This window comes from Penicillium hispanicum, assembly GCF_028827665.1.
Source record: "Penicillium hispanicum strain IBT 35686 chromosome Unknown utg000008l_segment0_segment0, whole genome shotgun sequence".
In the NCBI taxonomy this organism is placed as follows: Eukaryota; Fungi; Ascomycota; class Eurotiomycetes; order Eurotiales; family Aspergillaceae; genus Penicillium; species Penicillium hispanicum.
This window is the reverse complement of record NW_026623200.1, coordinates 1,561,738-1,581,778: the sequence shown is the minus strand read 5'-3', so window position 1 is coordinate 1,581,778 and position 20,041 is coordinate 1,561,738. Positions and strand designations below refer to the sequence as shown.

The following is a 20,041-nucleotide window of genomic DNA, read 5'->3' as shown; positions in this document are numbered from 1 at the left end:
CTCACGCTGAGATTGGCTGCCACTCTATACTAGATTTTGCTTCGAGAGTGTATAAGTGCTGGTCGGCTCTCGAATATGCGCGGCTGCCCGAAAAGAAAGGGAACAAAATACATACATACATACATACATACATATATATATATATATATATATATATCTACTAGAAGGAAGTTAGCATTGGGGGAACCTACAAGGTCCTAAGAAATCCGTATAGTCCATACGTTGGCGCTGTCATTTATTCAACTCCCTACTTGATGGTCCATCTTCAACGACACCTATGGATGGATATATTTAGTCCACGGGAGAGGTAGCTGTCGAGAAATGGTGTTGAGCACTCTTGTCTGCTGTGTCTACAAGGGGGTGAGAACGAGAACGCCTGTTCTCCAGTAAAGATGAGTCTGGCTAGTGTGAGGCTGTGATGCCAGAACGGGTAACTCGATTTAGCTTACCTTGGCTAGCGCGCATACGGAATACTAATTTAGGATGAGGCTGACCTCGCTAGCGCATGGAGCTAAACGTGAGATAGTATGGACTGGACCTGCGACTGGAGTATTAATTGGCCCGTCCTTAACATCAATGACTCATGCCTGAGTGTCATTGGCGCTGCTCCGACCCACGGGAACGCTTTTTTTTAATGGACATAACTAGCTAGTAGAACGACGCGTACGAATGAGCTACGCTAAATGCGCAAGATTCCAGCCTGGCATCATGACCATTAAGCCTGTCCCACCACGACTGATAAAGCGCCGACTCTCTCATTCCCCCAAGAGAAACATCTATCCTGCGTAGAGGATTCCCAGTTGGTTTTGTCTTTTCACCGTCTGTCAATTATGGACAAGATCGCCGAACAGGTCAAAGGCTTGGCCAAGGATGCGGACGAGGCTACCCGCAAGAACATCCTGGATGCTTTGCGGGACCTCGCTGTCTCTATTGAGACGCCGCAGGACACCATGCAAAGATTGTCGTACATAGTAGGCGATCCGTTTCTTCCCGCCGGAGACAAGTGCGCTAACGCTTGACCAGCATATCCAGCCCGCTCTCATCCGAATCGGATTGGATCTGCAGCTTTTCAAATTCCTGGATGAAAGTGACACTCCGCTGAGCGTGGCCCAGCTGGCCAACCAGACCAAGGCAGCGCCAACACTTCTGGGTGAGCTCCCGACCATGCATGCATATCAGCTCCCGGCTCGTACTGATGTGGAGCCTCCAAGCACGCATCCTGCGCTATCTGGCGTCGGTCGGAGTCATCGATGAGACAGGCAAGGACACCTTCACCGCGAACAAGGTCACGACGTGCTTGACCGACCGTGGAATCCAAGGCGCGGTGTACCACAAGTGAGTGTTGGCCTTGGATATGATACGATATGATTGAATGCACTGATACCAGCGCTTCTGCAGTTTCGACAACATCGGCCCCGCGGTAGCTGCCCTGCCAGACTTTTTGGCCCAAAACCAGTATCGGGACATCACGAATGTCGTCGATACGCCTCTGCAACGGGCGTTCCACACAGATCTGCCTGCGTTCTTGTTTGTCCAGGAACGACCCGTGAGCCACGCCCATTTCAACCAATTCATGCAAGCCGAGCTGAGGGACTTGCGTCATTGGCTCGACGAATACCCGATCGCGGCGAGGTGCCAGGATTTGCGTCCCGAGCAGGTCTTGTTCGTTGATGTTGGGGGCGGCATTGGACACCAGGCCGTTGGCGTGAGAAAGCGACTTCCCATGATCCCCAACAGAGTCATCCTGCAGGATATGGCGGTGGTACTGGCCGAGAGAATTCCGAACGAAGGGATCGAGGCGCTCCCGTACGACTTTTTCCAACCGCAGATTGTCCAAGGTAACGACGTATCTACCCCAAGATCTGCCCTGTCGTAGCACTCCCAAGGGTATAGCTGGATTCTGCGCGGCACTGACTCGTCGAAATGTGACTAGGTGCCCGGATCTACTACTTTCGAAGCATCTTGCATGACTGGCCTGATGAAAAGGCCGTGGCAATCATCCAAAATACGATCACGGCATTGGGACCGGACTCGCTGATCCTGATTGATGAAAGAGTACTTCCAAACGTCGGTGTGCACTGGCAAGCGACGTCAGTCGACATTACCATGATGTCCTCGCTCGCGTCACAGGAGCGCACGGTTGAACAGTGGCATTCGCTGCTGCAGAAGGCCGGTCTCAAGGTGCAGAATATCTACCCTTACACGGCATCGTACAACACGATCCTGGAGTGTGTGCCCATGTCTTAGGCTGATGGTCAGTGGAATGCAATCGTGGCAATCGGGACATGACTGCAAATGGGATGCTTCGCGACACATCCGGCTTCATGTATCCGGAGTGGGAATTGCGGAGTATTTGAGAAAATAATGCTTTGATCCTGGGGGTCTGATCCCCCGTCTCTGGAGCACTAGATCCCACAAGTATTTGGCCTCGTCGTCCGTTGGCCCGGACACATAGAAAAATTCTTCCAGCACAGCATATGCGCTGTCCCAGTCCTCGATATGTAGCTTCTCTGTAATCTCCGTGAGATGTGCGAGGAACCATGACTGCTGGGTCAAGCCCCGGGAGGCAAGACCGGTTATGAAGAGAACCCAGAAGAGGAGGTCGGGCGCCGTACTTTGAAGCGTGAGAAGGCTCCTTCGGAGGCTATTTTGAATACCCTGGACCCTCTGCTTCATGCATGGCATCCCCAGGAACGTCCATATTTGGATCTCCGAGTAAAGCAGTAATGACAGTAGTAGCGTCTGTTCGTAAGGCTTCAGAGACTGGTCAGCTGAAAGCCACAGGAGCAGGTGGTCCAAGAAGACGAGGCAATCGGTCTCGAGCGGCGAAAGCTGGGGGCCAGAGTTGCGTGTCAAGCCAAATCCAGTCGGGCTATGATGGCACAGAATGAATTGGCGAAATAATTGAAGAGTAAACTTGAGTTCGGGATGGAGGTCTCGGGACCAGAATGAGGTGAGAAAGCGAGCTCCTAGTGGGGAGGACTTTGAGTTGTGATTCTGTTGGTTAAATATAACAGATTCCTTCTGGACTCTCTGTCTCCATTTGGGGGTGATATGAAATCGTGGAAGAGAGTTCCTGGTGCAGGAGGCGATCAAGTCCGCACTGTAGATGCATCATGTTAGCGGAGGCGACGTCGGTTCCAAAGGAAAGCGCACCAATAGACCAGCGTTGCAGTATAATGATTCAGACTGTCCAATCCTCCCATGCCGTCGACGATTGATTTCAGACCGTCCGCGTGCAATCGAGCTGCCTCTAAATTACCTTCAGCGGCCTATCACTCGACATTAGATAACGTTCCCCTGATGAATGGGAACACATAGTAAACACAGTCCGATGTAGACGTAATACTCACTTCAATGCCAAGAAGATGCGCAATGAGCAGGACATTAGACTCCTTGTAGACTCCAGCCGGGTTCAGAAGCAGCTTTTGGATCAACTCTATTGTTTGTGATCGGAGTTGGAATGCATCTTGAAGCAACTCGTGCACGATCTGAACCGGTGCACCAGAAGCCCACAGATTGGCCGCCCTATGAGAAGCACCAACGGACAGAAGGATACTGGCCGTAGCTGGCTGATCAAGTGCCTGTTTCCAAAACCAAGCTGTCATGTCAGTGGAGCTGAACGGGAAGCAACACTTGGAGGTGTAGACATCATCTGCAATCATGAGCCAACGTGGAGGAGGTAGCGGGATTTGTCTGTTCTTCCATACTCACAGTGTTTTAAATACACATTTACGCTCTGCTTCAAGTGAATTGAATGTATCGGGAAGGCTTCCAGAACCCCTATATCGAGGGGTCGGTGCAGAATCGGCCCAACCGGGGGCGAAGAGCACCTTTTCTGAGAGTGTTGATGAGGGAATTGACCACCAGCGGTGATTCGAGCCTTTTGAAGCGCGACGTCCGCCGTTGCTGGCATGGCCGGCGCTTTCTGTCGTTGCATTTCTTCCTCGCGGCGTTTCCGATGATGCTGGGTTTTCAAGAAGGCCTGTTTCTTGCGAAAGAATGCGCGGGCCTCGCGTTTCTCTTCTCGTTCGTTCACCCACAAGAACTCCGAGGGCGGAGCCACATCCTCGCATTTTACAGCTGGCGTTCGCTGATAGACTGGGTCGCCTGCCATCGTGGTAGAACATCGACATTTCAGAAGCGAGTCAGGGCGGGTGGAAGAGGATAAACATCGGGCGGCCCCCCTGCTAGTCTGGTCCTTTAGTGTCGGCCAGTCTTGTGAATTTGAGTTAGGCGCCTCCCTAATCTAGCAGTGATGTGGAGAACGAGTGGGTTTGGACGCGATTAGGCTTTCATATGGGCTCAATTAGCGACGCGGAAGACGACGATCTGGAAGCGAGTTTCATTGTTGGGTCTTCGGGCTCGACTAACGGGCCAATCACGGAGATACCAGAGTAGGCCGACATTCCTGGGTATGTATGAATACGAGTGCTTTCCAGCGACTAGTGTTTTCTGCAATGGAAAATCCGATGTCGCGACCGTCATGATAAGCAGTAGTCTTGGCTGCAACCCGCGACAGTAAACGCGATCCTACTGGGAATAGTCATGCCGGTCGCGAGTCCACTCGGAGAGCCATATATGCACGATCCAGATGAGAACTGCTCTAAAGTTACATTATCTGCAACCTTAGATAAGATCTTCCCTCAAATCGGATCTGTAGGCACCTCGTACTCGTACAGAGCATGAGTCAACCCCCAAAACCACCGTGTTTTTTTTATCATTTATAGCGGCCGGGTATCTTTGATCATAGCCTTGAGTGCTCCGAAGAATTGCTTCAAGATGGTACCGAATCTTTCGATGTGCTCGTCCCTCCCTCCGTGAGGTAAATGCGGCGAGAGATAAGCCCCAGAGCCAAAGAGGCCAGACACAGCCAAAGAAGCCCCTAACCTTTGAAGGAGAACAGCAAAACTCCCATAGGGAGGTAACGATATTCGAGTCTGGGGCGCGCCCCGTCTAGGAGTCTTGTGGCAGCATTGTGCCAGGGGGCCAAAAGGATCCAAAGGACTCCGCGATCAATGAGTCTGGTCTGCGGTCATTGGTGCGAGAGCTGCAGGTCTGATTCGACGACGCCGATAAGCGCATATGCTCGCAGATTCGCCGGTCTGTGATAGGAGGAGCGGACCTGCGGGTTGCGTGTATCACACGCATAGTCACATAGGTCTGGGCCTGTAGAAAGGTGGACAACACTCATGCAGCCCAGACTAGGCTCAGTGCCATGCGGAGAAGGAATGGGCCATGAGGCTCAAATGCGACGCCCGAGGATTAAAGGGCCGTCAAGAGTCACCCACGGAATCTCTGCAATGCATCGCCAACGCACAACACCAGAGTCGAAGCCAACACGCCTTGTCCAGCTACCCTGAGCTCTTCTTCGACAACATGCAACAGTGTCTCGAGAGTGGCTGCGGCGCGATCTTCCCATCAAGCGAATCCCAAGCACGCTTCCCGCAATCCTTGACACGAAACGAGGGCGGAGGAATCTACACTCTCGTCGATCTCACCAGGAGATGCCAGTCCTGCTTCGATGCCCTCTATTTCCGCAAGTACATCTGCATCAGCTACCGATGGGACATGGTCGAGCCTAGGCGTACAGAGGGTCAACCGAGTCGTATGGAGGACACGATGCACCCTTGGGAAGCGTCCATCAACCCCGAAGACGGCCGGGCGTCGTTCCGAGCCCGGTTCTCCACGTACCACGGGGTGATCCGCCGCTTCATCGAAGCCGCCCGGCTAAGTTACCTCGACCGACTGAACGGGTCGCCCGAAGGGCTGAAATGGGAGAATGAGTTCGCGACGTACGCGGGCGCGGCGGAGGTTTATTGCTTCCTCAATCGCGAGGACATGTCGTCCAGGATGCGGATGCATCCCATGCGAATGCGCGGGCGTGGGCTCTATGTCATGAGCAAGTATTGTCGACAGGAGAGGCTGGCGGCAAGATTGGGGGGAGCGAAGGTGGTGTTTGTGACGCCAATGGGGGAACGGGTCGAAGCGGACGAGGACCCGGATATGGTGGAGTATCTGGCAAACGAGGAGCCGGAGAGCAAGGGGTGTTGGGATGATAATCTCTTGCTGTTGGAATCCATGATTCGGAGTGATGCGGTGCACTATGGGGTGTCCTTGATGGAAGCTGCCAGGTGGTTCGTGGAAGAGTATGAGCCCATGCAGATGAAGTTGGAAGTGAGCTGGCGGTATGTGGAGGACGAGGGTTTATGGTGGTGGGTGCCGAATCGCGAGGAAGAGATGTGATGCGAGGTGGCCTAACGTTGACTTCACATTCCTACATCACTTTGCGGGCACTGGCTGGACGGCAGCTCATCGTCCTTGAGCGTTGCTGTTAATGCACTGATTGTATACATCGATCGATCTTATTAATGCCGTAATACCTGCATCTGCACAAAAAAGTGCGTCGCTGTGACCATTCATGATGTTGATAATCCTGCCCGAGGAAGTATAAAAGAAGAAATCGCGCGGGTTTCCCCGTGATACTAGCTGGTACCACTGGTGATACGCCACTCGCATGTCCGGACATGCAAACTAGAGTATTGACCAATTACAGAAGCGAATCTCCTAGCGCATAACTCTAGATGAAGGATTCGCAGTAATACTTGGGTAAACTCTTGTACAACTCGGTGATTGTCTATAGGCTGTCATGGGTAGCCTCGAGGGTTGGACTGACGATCACCATCGACTCCGTCCAAGTATATCTTAATCTTCTCCCCTCCAGCCTGAGCAGGATTCTTCCAAGTTCTCTCTTACATTGCCAGACCATTCTTGTCGCACGGAGCTACTCTTACCTCTGCATCATCTGCACATTGTCAGCGCACATCACCACCATGGCTCCCACCTTCCGAATCACGACCGAAAATCTTCCCGAGCCTGGAATCAAGTATCTACCGGTCAACGAAGACTCCTACGGTTTCCCACCTCGGCCAGAGTACCTCGCCAGTCTCACCCCGCTCCACAGACGGATCTACGAGTGCTTCCGGGCGCAGCATCTCACCGACGAGCAATGCTACAAATATCTGACTCAAATCGACAAGCTCACCGGCTTCCACCGTGAGTACCTGCGTCATATCGACTGGCCCGCGCAACGTATTCAACAGTGGGAAGTGGCGTGCGAGACAACGACGCCGATGCCAGAGTTCCAGGACGGGCTGTCGAAGGAGATGTTTGATGGCGATCCGATAGATCTAATCCTATACACGATGAAGGAGGGTAATCGGCGTCAACAGCGGGCCGAAGAGATGGAGAAGGAATTCAAGTCGAACTAGCATACGCGGTCAACGGGTTCGCAGCCGTGATCAATCTCCCATTATACACCTTCAGATTTCATCGCATCGTCTTCGTACCTAGTATCACTCTGCATCCTGGGGCTTGAAAGCTCGCTGTTCCCGCCGAATACAGCACGCACACACGCCCGTGCAATGCGAGTAGAGATATACCTCCGCCCGGTCCTTCTGGTCGCCATAGAAAGTCGGTTGCGGCCACAACAGCCGCAGTCATACGCGCAGCAACCAGTGCGCCTGACACGTTTGCGTTTCCCCCCGTCGCATCTCGTTGGACTTTCTCCGGAAAACCAGGCAGCACCGGGGCGCTCGTGGGACAAGTTTCTGAGCTGCCGCCAGTTTTCAGAGTCACGACGGGATGTCGTTCAGTCCTTCTCGAGCCCATGGAGGGCGCTTACATTCATGGACTGGGGCCTTCGACCTGTTTGGCCAGACGCGTCTGTCGCTGCGCAAGTGTACCCACTACGACAAGAGCCTTCTGTTTCTCTAGATATGCGAGCTGGGCGGTCATATCTCGTTCTGGAGAGTGGACGTTGGCCGCGAAATTAGCCAGTGCGACTAATCCAGTGCATCCGGACCCGCCGCAAATATCGCCCGAGCTGTTCGAAGAGATCAGTTTTGGACCCGGCGCAGATACCGGCCGCGATTTCGAGGGCGAAGGAAATGCCGCGAGGAGGCCGAGGAACATCATGCCAGTGACCAGAATCAGAAATGAGAAATGAGAAGCCCAGCATGCCGAAGAGATGAAGCCACGCTTGGGCGACTCTGCCCACGATATCGGGTTCGCTCATGTCGGGTGGTACTGTCGACCATGCAGGATCTCGTCAGGGAAGATATGCTCCATGGGAACTAGCCCACGTTGGAGTCTTCATAGATGATTATCATGGAAATAACCTCGAGATGATTGGGCAGAAATCATAGCCAGTCTAGCAAGTCACCTGAGATACTATCCCAAACGGGCAATATCAATCTTGGATCCAAGGCTGCACGACTACGAGGCTGAACTCAATGCTAAACTCACGGAAAGAAACGCGCTGCTTGGTCGTGTTGCCCACGGGGAGGCGGATATCTAGAACAAGATCGAGCAAGGCAATGGTTCTCAAACGATGGTGGTGGTTCCATCCATGTAATGATTCTATGCTATTGTACGTCACACATAACCCACTTAGTGTGGTTGATTCAACAGAAACAAAATAAGAGTTTCGGCGAGTGCAACGAGGGAGGATAATGAACGCAGGAGGCGGACCCTGGCGCCGGGAGATGGCAAGATGATAGGGTGCAAAGGCCGAAGCAAAGGACAGGAAATGAGGAAAGAAACAAAAGGTCACGGAGAAAATCTCTATGGGGGGCTCCCTCACGCAATCAGGCCGCTCTCATGGTCCAAACTCCCAGTTGATGCCGGCGGGTATCGGAGCGCTAAGACCAAATGATTCCTCAACGTTTTTAAAGGCCACCGCAGAGGGTCTCGACGATAATGCCGGTGATCTGGTAGGGATCGGCGTTGGAGGCGGGGCGGCGGTCCTCGAAGTAACCCTTGCCGTCCTTGGCGCACTGGCGGGGGATACGGATGCTGCCACCGCGGTCGGCGACACCGTAGGAGAACTTGTCGATGCTGCCGGTCTCGTGGCGACCAGTGAGGCGCTCCGAGTTGCCCTCGCCGTAGACGGCGATGTGCTCGTTGTGGCGCACCTCCAGCTTCTTCATGGCGGCCTCGATGACCTTCATGCCACCCTCGGCACGAGTGCCGGCGGTGGACACGTTGGTGTGGAGACCAGCGCCGTTCCAGTCACCCTTGATGGGCTTGGGCTCGAAGGAGATGCGGACACCGAACTCCTCAGCGACGCGGTGGAGGATGAAGCGGGACATCCAGAGGTGGTCACCCACTGTGTGCCATGATCAGTATGCTAATCGCGTGACTGGTGAAAAGTGGAAAACAAAAAAAGAGAGCACATACTGTCGATGCCAGGGCAGGGGCCAACCTGGTACTCCCACTGAGAGGGCATGACCTCGGCGTTGATACCGGAGATGTTGATGCCGGCGTACAGGCAGGCACGGTAGTGGGCCTCGACGATGTCACGGCAGTAGACCTTGCCGGTACCGACACCGCAGTAGTAGGGGCCCTGGGAACCGGGGAAACCACCACGGGGCCAGCCGTAAGGCCAGCCGTCGGTGCCGAGCAGGGTGTACTCCTGTTCCAGACCGAACCAGAACTCTTCCTTGGCGTGGGTCTCGAACAGGCGGGCGGCCTCGTGACGGAAGTTAAACTTGTTGGGGCTGCCGTCAGAGTCCCAAGTCTCGCAGAGGACGAGGACGTTGTCGCCCTGGCGGAAGGGATCGGGGAAGATGGCACAGGGGCGCAGGTAGACGTCGGAGTTGTCACCGGGGGCCTGGCCGGTGGAGGAACCGTCGAAGTTCCATTCTGGGAGCTCGTCGACGCTCTTCACGGGCTTGGAGAGGGTCTATGCAAGACGGGGTACGTCAGTGTTGAGCCAGAGAGCGATAACAGGATAAATGATAAGTGGGGGTGTTGCGCCCCTCGTCACACGTGATGCGGAAGAGTGCAGGGCGTCGCGTGTCGATGTGAGATCCCTGTGCGCAGGGCTTATCGAGAGGGGGCCAAAAGATAACGACGCCCGCACGACCACACGAATGACGAGGATGGGGGAACAAAAACCGGAAACTAAGTAGAGCATACCTTGGTCTTGGAGCGAGTGCCACCGCTGGCATCCATCCAGACATACTCGGCCTGAACGTGACCACGCTGGTCCAGGGACATGTACTTCATGAGCTATCCACCCCATCGCAAGTCAGTATGAGTGATTCCTCTCTGGCTCAAGGGCCATTGCGGAAATCCAATGCATTGAGAATCAAACGCACATTCTCCGTGTTGGAGACGACAGTTGAATCAGCAGCCTGCAACGGGAGGGAGTTAGCCATATAGTTCACCACCAGGGGAAAATGAGTCATTTGGAGGAAGAGAGCGTACCATAATGAATGATTATGGGGGTTGTGTGGAGATAGAACACGGTATAGGACGGCTTGCGCACAAGCAGACGAAGTGAGAGAAGAATCCCAAAGGATTAAACACAGAAAACAGATGGATGGAAGATGTTCCCAGAGAGAGGGGGGAGGGGAGTTTTTAGATGAGAGATGGTGGGGGGGGGGAAGAAGGAAGAGGATGGGAAGGCGAAGATAAAGATTTAAATTTAGTCACGCCCGAGTCCGAAGGGGGGAAACGGCTCCGTACCGCCGCCGTACGGGAAAAAGGAAAATGGGCCAGAGAATGGAGAAGGCCGACAGCACGAATGGATCGCAACCATCAAACGAGACACGCGAACGGGGAAGGCGCGGATCAGCCACGCCTGATCAGGACTAGCGGTCAGGGTAATACGTATGACCATACCGGTACTCCAGTACGCACGATACCCACGATACACCCTCGTACGCCTCAAAGTGCCTCATACTAAAAGGCAAGAATGCCCGACACCGGGGTCGTTGGGGAAACCACAAAATCACGCATGCTCGTTTCTTTTTCTGCGATCTATATCATCTGAGCATCAAGGAATTCCTTCATCTAGCGAGACAAGCGCAGCTGGGTCCCACCGAAGCCTAATTCCTCGTATGCGCCACTCCGTCATCATCGTCGCATCATCCAAGCCGCTGCGGTGCCGGTCGTCGCCGAGATGCTGAGGCAGTTGAGAAAGGATCTTCCGCTCAGCGCGCTTCCCCGTCTGCAACTGGCTCGACCTGTAACCCTTCAAGTGTGGCTCCCGAGGACTCGTGCCAGGCGAATCTCGGTAGTCACCTTCTGAATCCGGTGCCTGATCGTGCCTTGACTGTTCTCGATCTACACCTCCGCATCCCCGGCTGGTACATTCTCCCGGAGACTCACGTCCAGTTGCCCTCGCGCATCTCTCACCGGTGATAACCCTTGGGCCCAATCAACATTCAGGCCTTGTAATAGGGCCCAGTAATATGATCAATCTCCTCCCTCCCGTTGGACCGATAACTCAGACTCGCAGGATATAACTGTACTTTCAATCCCGCCTCCATTGGCGGCACTCGCGCATCTCCCCGTTGTGCTCGATCTCTCCAGTGCTGCGTGTACACCACCCCACGTCCCATGTCGAAGTCTACCGTCCGGGGGAGCATTCTCCCCGGCACTGGCTCCGTGCGGAGAATTCTCTGACCCCTACATCGGGACGAGTCGATCGACTCGGTCGACTACAGATCAATGTATGAATCTCGTAGGGGTGGACATCTATGTATTAGAGGTAGATCGCTCGCTCTTGCTAATCCCCCTTAGCCACCGGCGCCAGGATTGCTAGCCGGCCGCATATCAGCTGCATGGGACCCGGGGAAGCGAGTCCACGCAACTTTATTCGCATTCCAGATGATCAAAAAGCACGCGGGAGTTGCGGTACAGACCAGAAAAACATGAAATATTTGGCACAGTTCGCGCATCGAATTGGTAACCCGCTCGCAAGTCATTCCACCATCGTGATCAACTTGTCTCCTCTCACAACCCCCCAGCGCGCCATTGCCGCGGGGCCACATGGCATCTCTCTTATCGGACTTCCATGGTCGAAGAGACAGGGGGCCTGTACCTGCAGCGGAGAATATCAACTGCCATCATGTACCACGACTGTATCTATACCACTAGTTCCTCCACCTTGCATCTCACAACGACGCGGATCGGTACTCCAGAGTCATCCTCGGGTAAGTCTCCGTACCGATGAGAAACAATACGCCGATCCGCAATCCCATCGACATCGCCCGAGTGGAGCGTGGCAAAAGTTCTCGAAACCGCCGGCGCGCCAATCACGACTGCCAGCGCCCCGATGCCGGCCGTCAATAAGATTTGGTTTCTGGAATTCCGTACGACGGTGTATGCCCTTGGCAGTATCTCTTTTCCCTGGTGGTCGGCGTGAGATGGATCATCGCGGCTCCGTTAGGTGGAGGGCAAGTGTGAGAACAAGAGTAATCATCGCTCTCTCCCTGTTTATATAGTACTATACTCAGCTATACTCAGTACCGGATCGTGAGTAGTCAGGGCCATCCGGACCGGCGTCTCGAGAAAAGTGGCAATCTTCCGTATTATGACGATGTATTGACCATGGTCTGCGCAGCGAGTTGAGGAATCAACCGGCGACTGAGTGGCTGACGCCGCACACCGACTGCTCGCGATGTACCACATGTCAGGGTCGTTTCCCCGATCTTCAGCCCTGTCTCGTCCGGAGGACACCGCAGGATGGGGACTGGGTGATTCAAGTCTCCGGGGTGACACAGTCGCTCCAGCGGTGTCTATGCTGTCGACAAGAATAGCAGCCGCGCTGAGACATGTCTGTGAGTCGAGACACGACCAGCCCGCTCGATTCGACGGTGCTGCAGCGACGGGCCAACGTATGTATGTACCTATGTGTATGTAGTAACATACATGGTGCGTTCATGCATTAGCATGGAGGGGAGCCGAGAACAACCCACCTGCGCGCCTGCGAAAATGACAGGAACGCCCGGTCAAACCAGGAGGAGCCGAATGGTCATGATAATATGGAGAGCCCCGGCTTGGATCGACAGGAGCCGGATGCTTATCGGCTGATGCTTATTGGCCCACGCCCGGCTTGACACACGGCGCTGACTGTGTGATACCGGATGGAGTCACAGATGGCCATTTCTCCGTGGATGCGGACAATGTGCGCGCATCTGGGAAATCTGAAGGTGTGAGAGGAGGATTCCACTGGAGAGCAGCGAGAACCTCCGAAATGCCTCACCGGGTGTGGGCAACAAACACGGAGTTCACAGGGATTGTAGATTATTTCCCTTGATGACTTCCGAATTTCCGTACACCGGTGCACTTTACCGACGGAATTGCCAGGCCTGATAACGGCCATATCATTCCACGCGTGCGACAAGCTATCATGAACGCCTCCGCCGGTGGGGTTTCGGTGGATTGGCCGAGATAGCGCCTCATCCTTGAGTATGGGTTCGGACGATACGGTGGGTTTGGCCCCGCGGTCCCAGAACCAACTGGTTCGATAACTAATCCAACACCGCTGGCTCTCTTTCCCCTCGCTTGTCGCAGTCACAGTCTCGGCCGGGAAAGAGACGTGGTGGATGGCGAATACATGCCTCGTATACATCGAATGCTGCGGTGAGAATGCATCCTGTGCCGGCGGATTGCCTGCAAGGGGAACGGCGTAGGTAATCATGCAGACCCCGCACAGGTGTGAAATTATCTGATCAACCTGATTTTTTTGTGAGGTTATCACACGGCTACGTTGGCAAGATCGAGCGCGGTCTCAAAGAAGGTAGTTCCAGTTTCAGAATTGGTGGATATAGAGTTATCTACGTGCTATCTTGGGTTCAGACGGAACACCCTCGGCATAGAGCTGGGTAGGGTGATTGTCCTCTGTGGAGGATCGACGTTGATTGATGATGGCTAGAACACAACGCTAGACGAATTTCATCGATGGTATGTATTGACGGCGGATAGGAATTCCATTGTATGCATGCGATCTGTCAGTCGGAAGCAAGGTTGACATGCTACGGCATGCTCCCCAACGCTGCACCACGCAGGTCTTCGGAGCTATCAACCATGCATTCAGCAGGAGTCATCTAGCGGTCCTGCCGGAACAAAGCAGGAAGCGGGCCTCTCTTGGGCCAGTGCATCCACGGATAGATATCCACTTTGGAGCTGATGCGGCTGCTAGGACGCTTGTATTCAACAGATCAATCACCGTAGCTAGAGTGATTGGCGGGTCAGCGGCGATCTGCATTAAACGCACAGCCATACAGACTGATTGAACGGACGACAATTGGCCGTGGAATGGGTCGAGGTTCCAGGCCTATGCAGTCTCGATTTCCCGGAGATCTCGGCGGTCAGCCTCACCCGTTGCCGGCCCGCTGCCGCAGCCAGTGCAGAACCCACTCGACCAGGGTCCCCAAGTCTTGGGAAATCTCCAAGACCCTGGCGATCTTCCGGTGTACGTCCTGCAACTTGGGCTCGAGGTCATCCGCCCCTTGCATCTCTGCGTCGCTAGTGTCTGCACTCTTCTCCTTGACAATCCCGGCACTGTCCACCACCGAAATACAGCCATTAAGGCCAACCTCGAAGCAGATCGAGATTTGCGCTCGTTCGCGCACAGGATGGTCGGCATTTTCACTGGGATCCGTGATAAGTAGCATGATAGCTGGTGCTTGTCCAAGCTGCGTGCGAAGTGTCACATCTACCTTGACGTCGCTCAGAAACACCTGGCTGCTGTTCTTGCCATCACTCGACAGCGACAGGATATCGGCTGTGGAGTCTCCCGTCGGAAACCTACCGCCCATCAGAGCATTCAGTTTATCCTCATTGGGGTCAACGTTGCTCAGAGTGATCAGTCCTTCATGGCCAGTAAAAAACAAGGGTTCTTGGCCTGCAGGAACAGGAGTCGTTGATGACAATTTTGAGGGCTTGCTGTTGTCTGTCCCGTTCGGCACAGGGGGTTTGAAAACCTTGCGGATTAAACTGGCCAACAGGGCGTATTGGCGGAAGACCTAAAAGCAGTTAATGCTGATCGGGGGATCTTAGGGTACGAGGGGGGCACATACCGGAAGGATCTCAGCCACTTGTCGAGGGTGCGAGAATGGCAGTTCACGAATTGTGCGCCCTGCAACGGACTCGAACGCTTGAAAGGTGTAGCTGTGTTTCTTCGTGCAGGGTGTGCCCGTTGAGTCAAATGCCTGCACCGACATCCTGCATTTTCGGCGGCTCGGCTGCGGTGTGGACTCTGTTATTGATAAGGGTGGCTCCGACACCAGCAAACTATCATAGGTGAGCATTTTGAACTCTTGCGGTAGTTGCATACCAAGGTGTCGATAAATTTCGTTGGCTGCAAGAATAGGAAGGTCGAGAGCAGGCTCAAGCTTGGCGACGAAGCGACGATTAGGAGGGGATGATTCCAACATGCTAGAATCGAGAGCCATGGGATCCGGATGGTCCCCATGAGATAATCGCATGGTCTGTGGGGGATCAAGCCAGTTCACAGACTCCGAGGTCTCATCCGAAGGCGGCAAGTCACTCTTGTCGCCAGCCGTGAAGACGTCGCTTCCAACCCATTCTTTAGAGATGCGGAGCGACGGATAGCCCTCTTCGCATTCTATCATGACTGTCCATACACGCTCCTCGTCATCAAGCTCCTTCGCATCTTGGTCATTGTCTTTATCGACAGCCATTGCATCGTCAGACATCGCCGGTTGCTTCGCATCCAGTATTTTGGCTTGTTCAACCCAATACTCCAAGTCAAGTCCGATTCGAGACCCCTTGTGCATGCTTGGGCGACCCACGAGACCCGTGCAAAGATGCTCATAATCACCGCCGTGTTTGCCCTTTTTCCCTTCTTCCACCCAGATCCGCTTCAGGTTCTCCTCAAGGCCCTCCAATGCCTCGAAGCAGTTCACCTCTTGGCTCAGCTTATCGAGCTTTGCAAGCCACTGTAAGTTCTCGTAGAAGCCCTGGAGAGATCTCCACCTCCCCGACTCGGCATCCTGAAGGGGCTGTGCCAGGTTGCGTTTGAGCACGGCAGTAGCTTCCTCCCGCCGCTCGCCTTCTGTGTACTCTGGTGTCGCATACCGTAAGCTCACGTTCTTGACGACGTCATGGCCAGCATGAAACTCGATCTCGAGGTCGACGAAATTGCCCGCGATGTTGATATCGTTGTCCTGCCAGATCGACTCGAATCCCTCAAGTTGGCTTAAGCGTTCCACGCCTTCTCGAGAGACACCCCGTCCTGCAACTCGTGCGCGGAGACAATGGACCACTTCCTCAATCCGGTGTCTCATCTCCTCATCGCTGTCTCGCCCGACTCCGAGCTTAAGACCTTGCATCCCGAGATTTTGGATATCACTGTCGTTCATGCCATGTCCAACGAGACCATCATGCACTGCAGGGGAAGGACTGATTCCAGGGTAGCCGCCCAGTGCGAGGAGTGCCGAAGGTGAGCTAAAGTTGACGGGGTCGTCGATGGCACTTGTCGCTGCAAGAGGAGTGGCGTACTGATGTGACGAGGACACACTGATCTGGGGCGCATTGCCAGGCCCAGAGGCCGTGGGGGTCCTTGTTGAAGGCGACTTGTGGGTGATGGAGCGAGAGAGAGGCGCAGAGGACGGGTGGGGAGACGGAGTGAGATGGGTGGGCGTTGCGCCAGGTTTGGCTGAGGGGGTCGCCATGGCGGGCTCAAGGTATCAATCGTAGGCAGACTTCAAACAAATACAAAATTGAGAGATAAGAAAGCTCTGTGTCCCTCCAGCCCTCCTGGAAAGGCCACAGCGATGGACCGTAATACCTCGGATGCAATTGGATCACCGTGCTCGAAGGAACCTGGAAACACAAGGAACAAGCAATGTCAATGCAAGAACATCCTGGCTCATTCCATGTCTCTCCCCACTCACATTCGCGCCGAGACCGCAATTGACAGTCGTGGACGTGGATATAGACTCCGCGATCTTCGATCGGAATAATAATAAGAGCTCGCCCTGCTTCTCACCGCCAGTCTCACCGCCTCCCAAATATCCGCCCCGACTAAATGACATCAATCGACTTTTGGATTTTGGGCAAGTCACCTTCAAGTCTCGCATAACTATGCAGCAATGGTGTTGATGCAAGCTATTCGTCGCGCTGCTCCTGCACACCCACAGTACATCACTTGCAGCATATACTCACGAAGCTTCTCTAGATCTTCATCGAAGAAATGGCAAACTCCCAATTATATTGTATGAGATAAATCCCCAATATCCGGCGCAAGCTTGTTTAGTTACATACTGACAGCCTCTTCAATAGTTTCCTCATGAAACAGAAAGTGGAGTCAAGGCTCTGTCCCTCCTGGAATCCACACCAGCTCACCCAGAATTGAGGATTGGTGTCTCAACGACCCTCCCTCCAACCACGGACTCCTTCACTGAAAACCCCAATTTTCTCAACATCCTTCAAGACGTCTTCGCCAAGCATGCGCATGAAGACCCCGATGCCAAGTCCCAGGCACAAGTGATGGTGTCAACCTCTGGTGCCAACCTTTATTCTGGCGGAGTATTGATGACTGCCCAGCGGCGAGGAAGACGCCGCGCGGAGGCAGGAGACTCCAGCGGTGGAGCTAGTGGCCAGGGTGGTGTTGGATCTGCTGGCAGAGGCGGCTGGATTCATATCGCCGACACCAGGCGGCCTGCTGAATACGGGCGAATCCCATGGTAAGACATCTCATCAGTTCCATGAAGGCTGGTTCAATTTTGACGCCGCTGCTAACATCTATACAGGCCGGAGGATATCTTTGGCAGCTTGGAAGTTGATGGAAACGGCCACTTTGTGGGAGGCAATGGCAACTATCAGCCGAGTGGTAGGCGTCTATCTCTACTGTACCAAACCAACTCCAATTACTTACTGATGAGGCGCAGGCACATACAGAATCGTCACACGGGACGGAATGTCAGTGCACTTTAACTCCTTTACTAATTCGGCATCAAGCTAACGTACAGTCCTAGGCTGGGGCTGAGTCCTTTCCTCAGAGAGAAGCTTGTGCAACGGTTACGGGAACTCGAGAAGGAGTATTCGTCAAAGCAACATTAAGCATCAAGTCAAGGCAACGCACCCTGAACATTATTGCCCTAGGAGCATTCAAGAACAAGGACGAAAATGGAACATAATCCCCTTGCCTATGAACTCATTTAGATCGTGATGACGGAGGGGATCTCGAGTACAAGATGAGATCTATCCAGCCGAAGAAACGGAAGAAAAGAAGAAAACATAGTGCACTACAGAGAAGAGGAAGGAGCAAAAGAGCTAATATGCCTCACTACTCAGGCATCGCAATCATAATACTAAAGCGATCTTTTAAATTAGGACTAGGTATAACTAGTCGCCGAATTCGAACTCCTTAAACTTTTCGAGTGGTCTAACCGATAAATTTAAATAGTATACACTGGCGACATCCAACTACCTAGGTAGTATCCTCACAGGCGCATTAGACAAGACGTCTAGACAGAAGAAAAGAAAGAAACAAAACCAAAATGCTCCAGGTAAAAGCAATCAATCCTGCCGGATTGGGACACTGTGCATATAGCGCTCATAAAAAGAAGAGGAAAATTATACACTCAATGCTGTTATGTATGCAGGATAGTGTCCAGGGCCGTTTCGACACACAAAAACTGAAAGAAATCGCAAATATCTCAATCGTCGCGGCGACCGAGTTCGCACGAGATGTCGGCGTCCTCGTCTTCTTTAAAGCTTGCCTTCCGCAGCAGCGTGGGCATCATGCCACGCGCGCCTCGCGAAGGCGACGATAAGCGCGAAGGGACCTTGGTATAGCCGTAGCGATACTGGGCCCCTCGGAGCACGATTTGACCATAGGTCCAGAAGAGACAGAAGCCAACGAGGATGGCGAGGAGGAAGCCGCACAAGGTGAGGAACATCCAGTGTTGGCCCATCTATGGTGGTCAGCGGTGATCCTACGGGGGTTCGGAATATGCTTACCCAGAAAATGAATCGCGCGTCCTTGCCGTGCCAGCTGTTTCCAGTGTGGTGGGTGAAGAAACTCCAGGACTGCGTCTTGTACTCATCCGGCATCAGAATGCGGATGCGGCTCATCTCGGACGGGTTGTCTTGGAGATACTCTTTCCAGATCACCGAGAGGAACAGTGGCCCGGTCGAGTACATCACGGTGATGTAGGGGAGGAGCCAGTGGTGGTCATACTGCTGGAGCAATTCGATCACGCGCAAGAAGAAGGGGTGCCGGGGCACTGAGCCCATTACATCGTTGGAGATGCCAGTGGGTATCGTGCGGCGCACCCACGCAGGGTACGCGAGTAGGGGATCTAGGCGACGATTACAGCCCTGGTGAGAGTTAGACTATCTGTATCCAGAGTGACTAGTGCGAGGTGGATATATACGTCGTCCAAATCGATATAAATTCCGCCATAATGGGCTAGAACGAAATAACGGATCGAGTCTGCGCGCTGGATGGGATATTCATAGCCATCAAAGGTCTTGAGGAACCAGGGATATTCGGCGGCGATAAAGTTGCGCGATTTTTCATTCGTCCATAACTAGAACAAGCATAAGCATAGATTCAGGTCGGGTCACACGAGGGCCGTACAATATACTCGTAATCCGGGTGCAGGTCAATGCAGCTTTGCTGGGCATCGATCCAGACGTCAGGAATGGTCTCGTTTTTATAGGTCTGGTGGATAATCTTAGGGATGAGCTGGGGGCGTTGTTCGATCAGGCCGTTCGGCGAGGGTAACTCGGCATAGTGAATCGCGTCAGCGGCAGCATCTTCGACGAGTAGCGATAGCAGCGTCGAGACACTGCGAAGCAGGAGAACGAGAACGAGAAGGTTGAGCAGGAGAAAGATCAAAAGACCGCGCCGCATGATGGTTGAGGCCGAATCGGGGGGCAATTGCGACCAATTGAACCAAAATTAGTGACCAAGTGGAGAACAATCCGAATTCAGAAGGGCGAAAAAGGTACATAGGCCGAAGACGAAATAGGAAGATAGGAAGGGATAATCCTATAATATAAACTTGTTCGCGGGATGTTCGCCGAATGCTCGCTGGATGTCCGCTGGATCGCTGGATGTTCGCTGGATGTTCGCTGGATGGATCGCTGGATGCTACGCCGCTCCACCGAGTACATTGACCTATAGCATCCTCCCAACATAGATTCTAGTGGGGCGAAGCTACAGCAAGAGGCGAGGGCCTCTTGCTGCTGTGGAATAGGGCGGCCGTGG

The 20,041-nt window shown here is 53.7% G+C and overlaps 9 protein-coding genes across 9 annotated transcripts; 4 read left to right on the top strand and 5 right to left on the bottom strand.

The window, feature by feature from the left end:
- Positions 1-830: 830 nt before the first annotated feature.
- Positions 831-2,247, top strand: N7459_009432 (uncharacterized protein; the record flags this gene model as incomplete). Its single annotated transcript, XM_056948600.1, has 5 exons — positions 831-971; positions 1,024-1,150; positions 1,212-1,335; positions 1,399-1,838; positions 1,934-2,247. The coding sequence occupies 5 exons, from the start codon at positions 831-833 to the stop codon at positions 2,245-2,247; spliced, it is 1,146 nt and encodes a 381-aa protein (XP_056795825.1).
- Positions 2,248-2,322: 75 nt separating this feature from the next.
- N7459_009431 (uncharacterized protein) lies at positions 2,323-4,117 on the bottom strand (the record flags this gene model as incomplete). The annotated part of the gene is made up of 4 exons (XM_056948599.1): positions 2,323-3,103; positions 3,157-3,272; positions 3,354-3,655; positions 3,715-4,117. The coding sequence occupies 4 exons, from the start codon at positions 4,115-4,117 to the stop codon at positions 2,323-2,325; spliced, it is 1,602 nt and encodes a 533-aa protein (XP_056795824.1).
- Positions 4,118-5,085: 968 nt separating this feature from the next.
- Positions 5,086-6,246, top strand: N7459_009430 (uncharacterized protein; the record flags this gene model as incomplete). The annotated part of the gene is made up of 2 exons (XM_056948598.1): positions 5,086-5,103; positions 5,215-6,246. 2 exons carry the CDS (start codon positions 5,086-5,088, stop codon positions 6,244-6,246), a joined length of 1,050 nt encoding a protein of 349 aa, XP_056795823.1.
- A 587-nt stretch (positions 6,247-6,833) lies between these two features.
- On the top strand, positions 6,834-7,271 carry N7459_009429 (uncharacterized protein; the record flags this gene model as incomplete). The annotated part of the gene is made up of 1 exon (XM_056948597.1): positions 6,834-7,271. One exon carries the CDS (start codon positions 6,834-6,836, stop codon positions 7,269-7,271), a length of 438 nt encoding a protein of 145 aa, XP_056795822.1.
- A 415-nt stretch (positions 7,272-7,686) lies between these two features.
- Positions 7,687-8,077, bottom strand: N7459_009428 (uncharacterized protein; the record flags this gene model as incomplete). The annotated part of the gene is made up of 2 exons (XM_056948596.1): positions 7,687-7,805; positions 7,924-8,077. 2 exons carry the CDS (start codon positions 8,075-8,077, stop codon positions 7,687-7,689), a joined length of 273 nt encoding a protein of 90 aa, XP_056795821.1.
- A 652-nt stretch (positions 8,078-8,729) lies between these two features.
- glnA (glutamate--ammonia ligase) lies at positions 8,730-10,275 on the bottom strand (the record flags this gene model as incomplete). Its single annotated transcript, XM_056948595.1, has 5 exons — positions 8,730-9,169; positions 9,241-9,745; positions 9,982-10,074; positions 10,164-10,199; positions 10,273-10,275. 5 exons carry the CDS (start codon positions 10,273-10,275, stop codon positions 8,730-8,732), a joined length of 1,077 nt encoding a protein of 358 aa, XP_056795820.1.
- A 3,896-nt stretch (positions 10,276-14,171) lies between these two features.
- On the bottom strand, positions 14,172-16,493 carry N7459_009426 (RNA polymerase II mediator complex middle subunit MED1; the record flags this gene model as incomplete). The annotated part of the gene is made up of 2 exons (XM_056948594.1): positions 14,172-14,822; positions 14,877-16,493. 2 exons carry the CDS (start codon positions 16,491-16,493, stop codon positions 14,172-14,174), a joined length of 2,268 nt encoding a protein of 755 aa, XP_056795819.1.
- Positions 16,494-16,913: 420 nt separating this feature from the next.
- Positions 16,914-17,883, top strand: N7459_009425 (uncharacterized protein; the record flags this gene model as incomplete). The annotated part of the gene is made up of 5 exons (XM_056948593.1): positions 16,914-17,036; positions 17,104-17,507; positions 17,574-17,653; positions 17,712-17,742; positions 17,799-17,883. The coding sequence occupies 5 exons, from the start codon at positions 16,914-16,916 to the stop codon at positions 17,881-17,883; spliced, it is 723 nt and encodes a 240-aa protein (XP_056795818.1).
- A 599-nt stretch (positions 17,884-18,482) lies between these two features.
- On the bottom strand, positions 18,483-19,684 carry N7459_009424 (glycosyltransferase family 32 protein; the record flags this gene model as incomplete). Its single annotated transcript, XM_056948592.1, has 4 exons — positions 18,483-18,740; positions 18,787-19,146; positions 19,203-19,358; positions 19,409-19,684. The coding sequence occupies 4 exons, from the start codon at positions 19,682-19,684 to the stop codon at positions 18,483-18,485; spliced, it is 1,050 nt and encodes a 349-aa protein (XP_056795817.1).
- Positions 19,685-20,041: the final 357 nt, after the last annotated feature.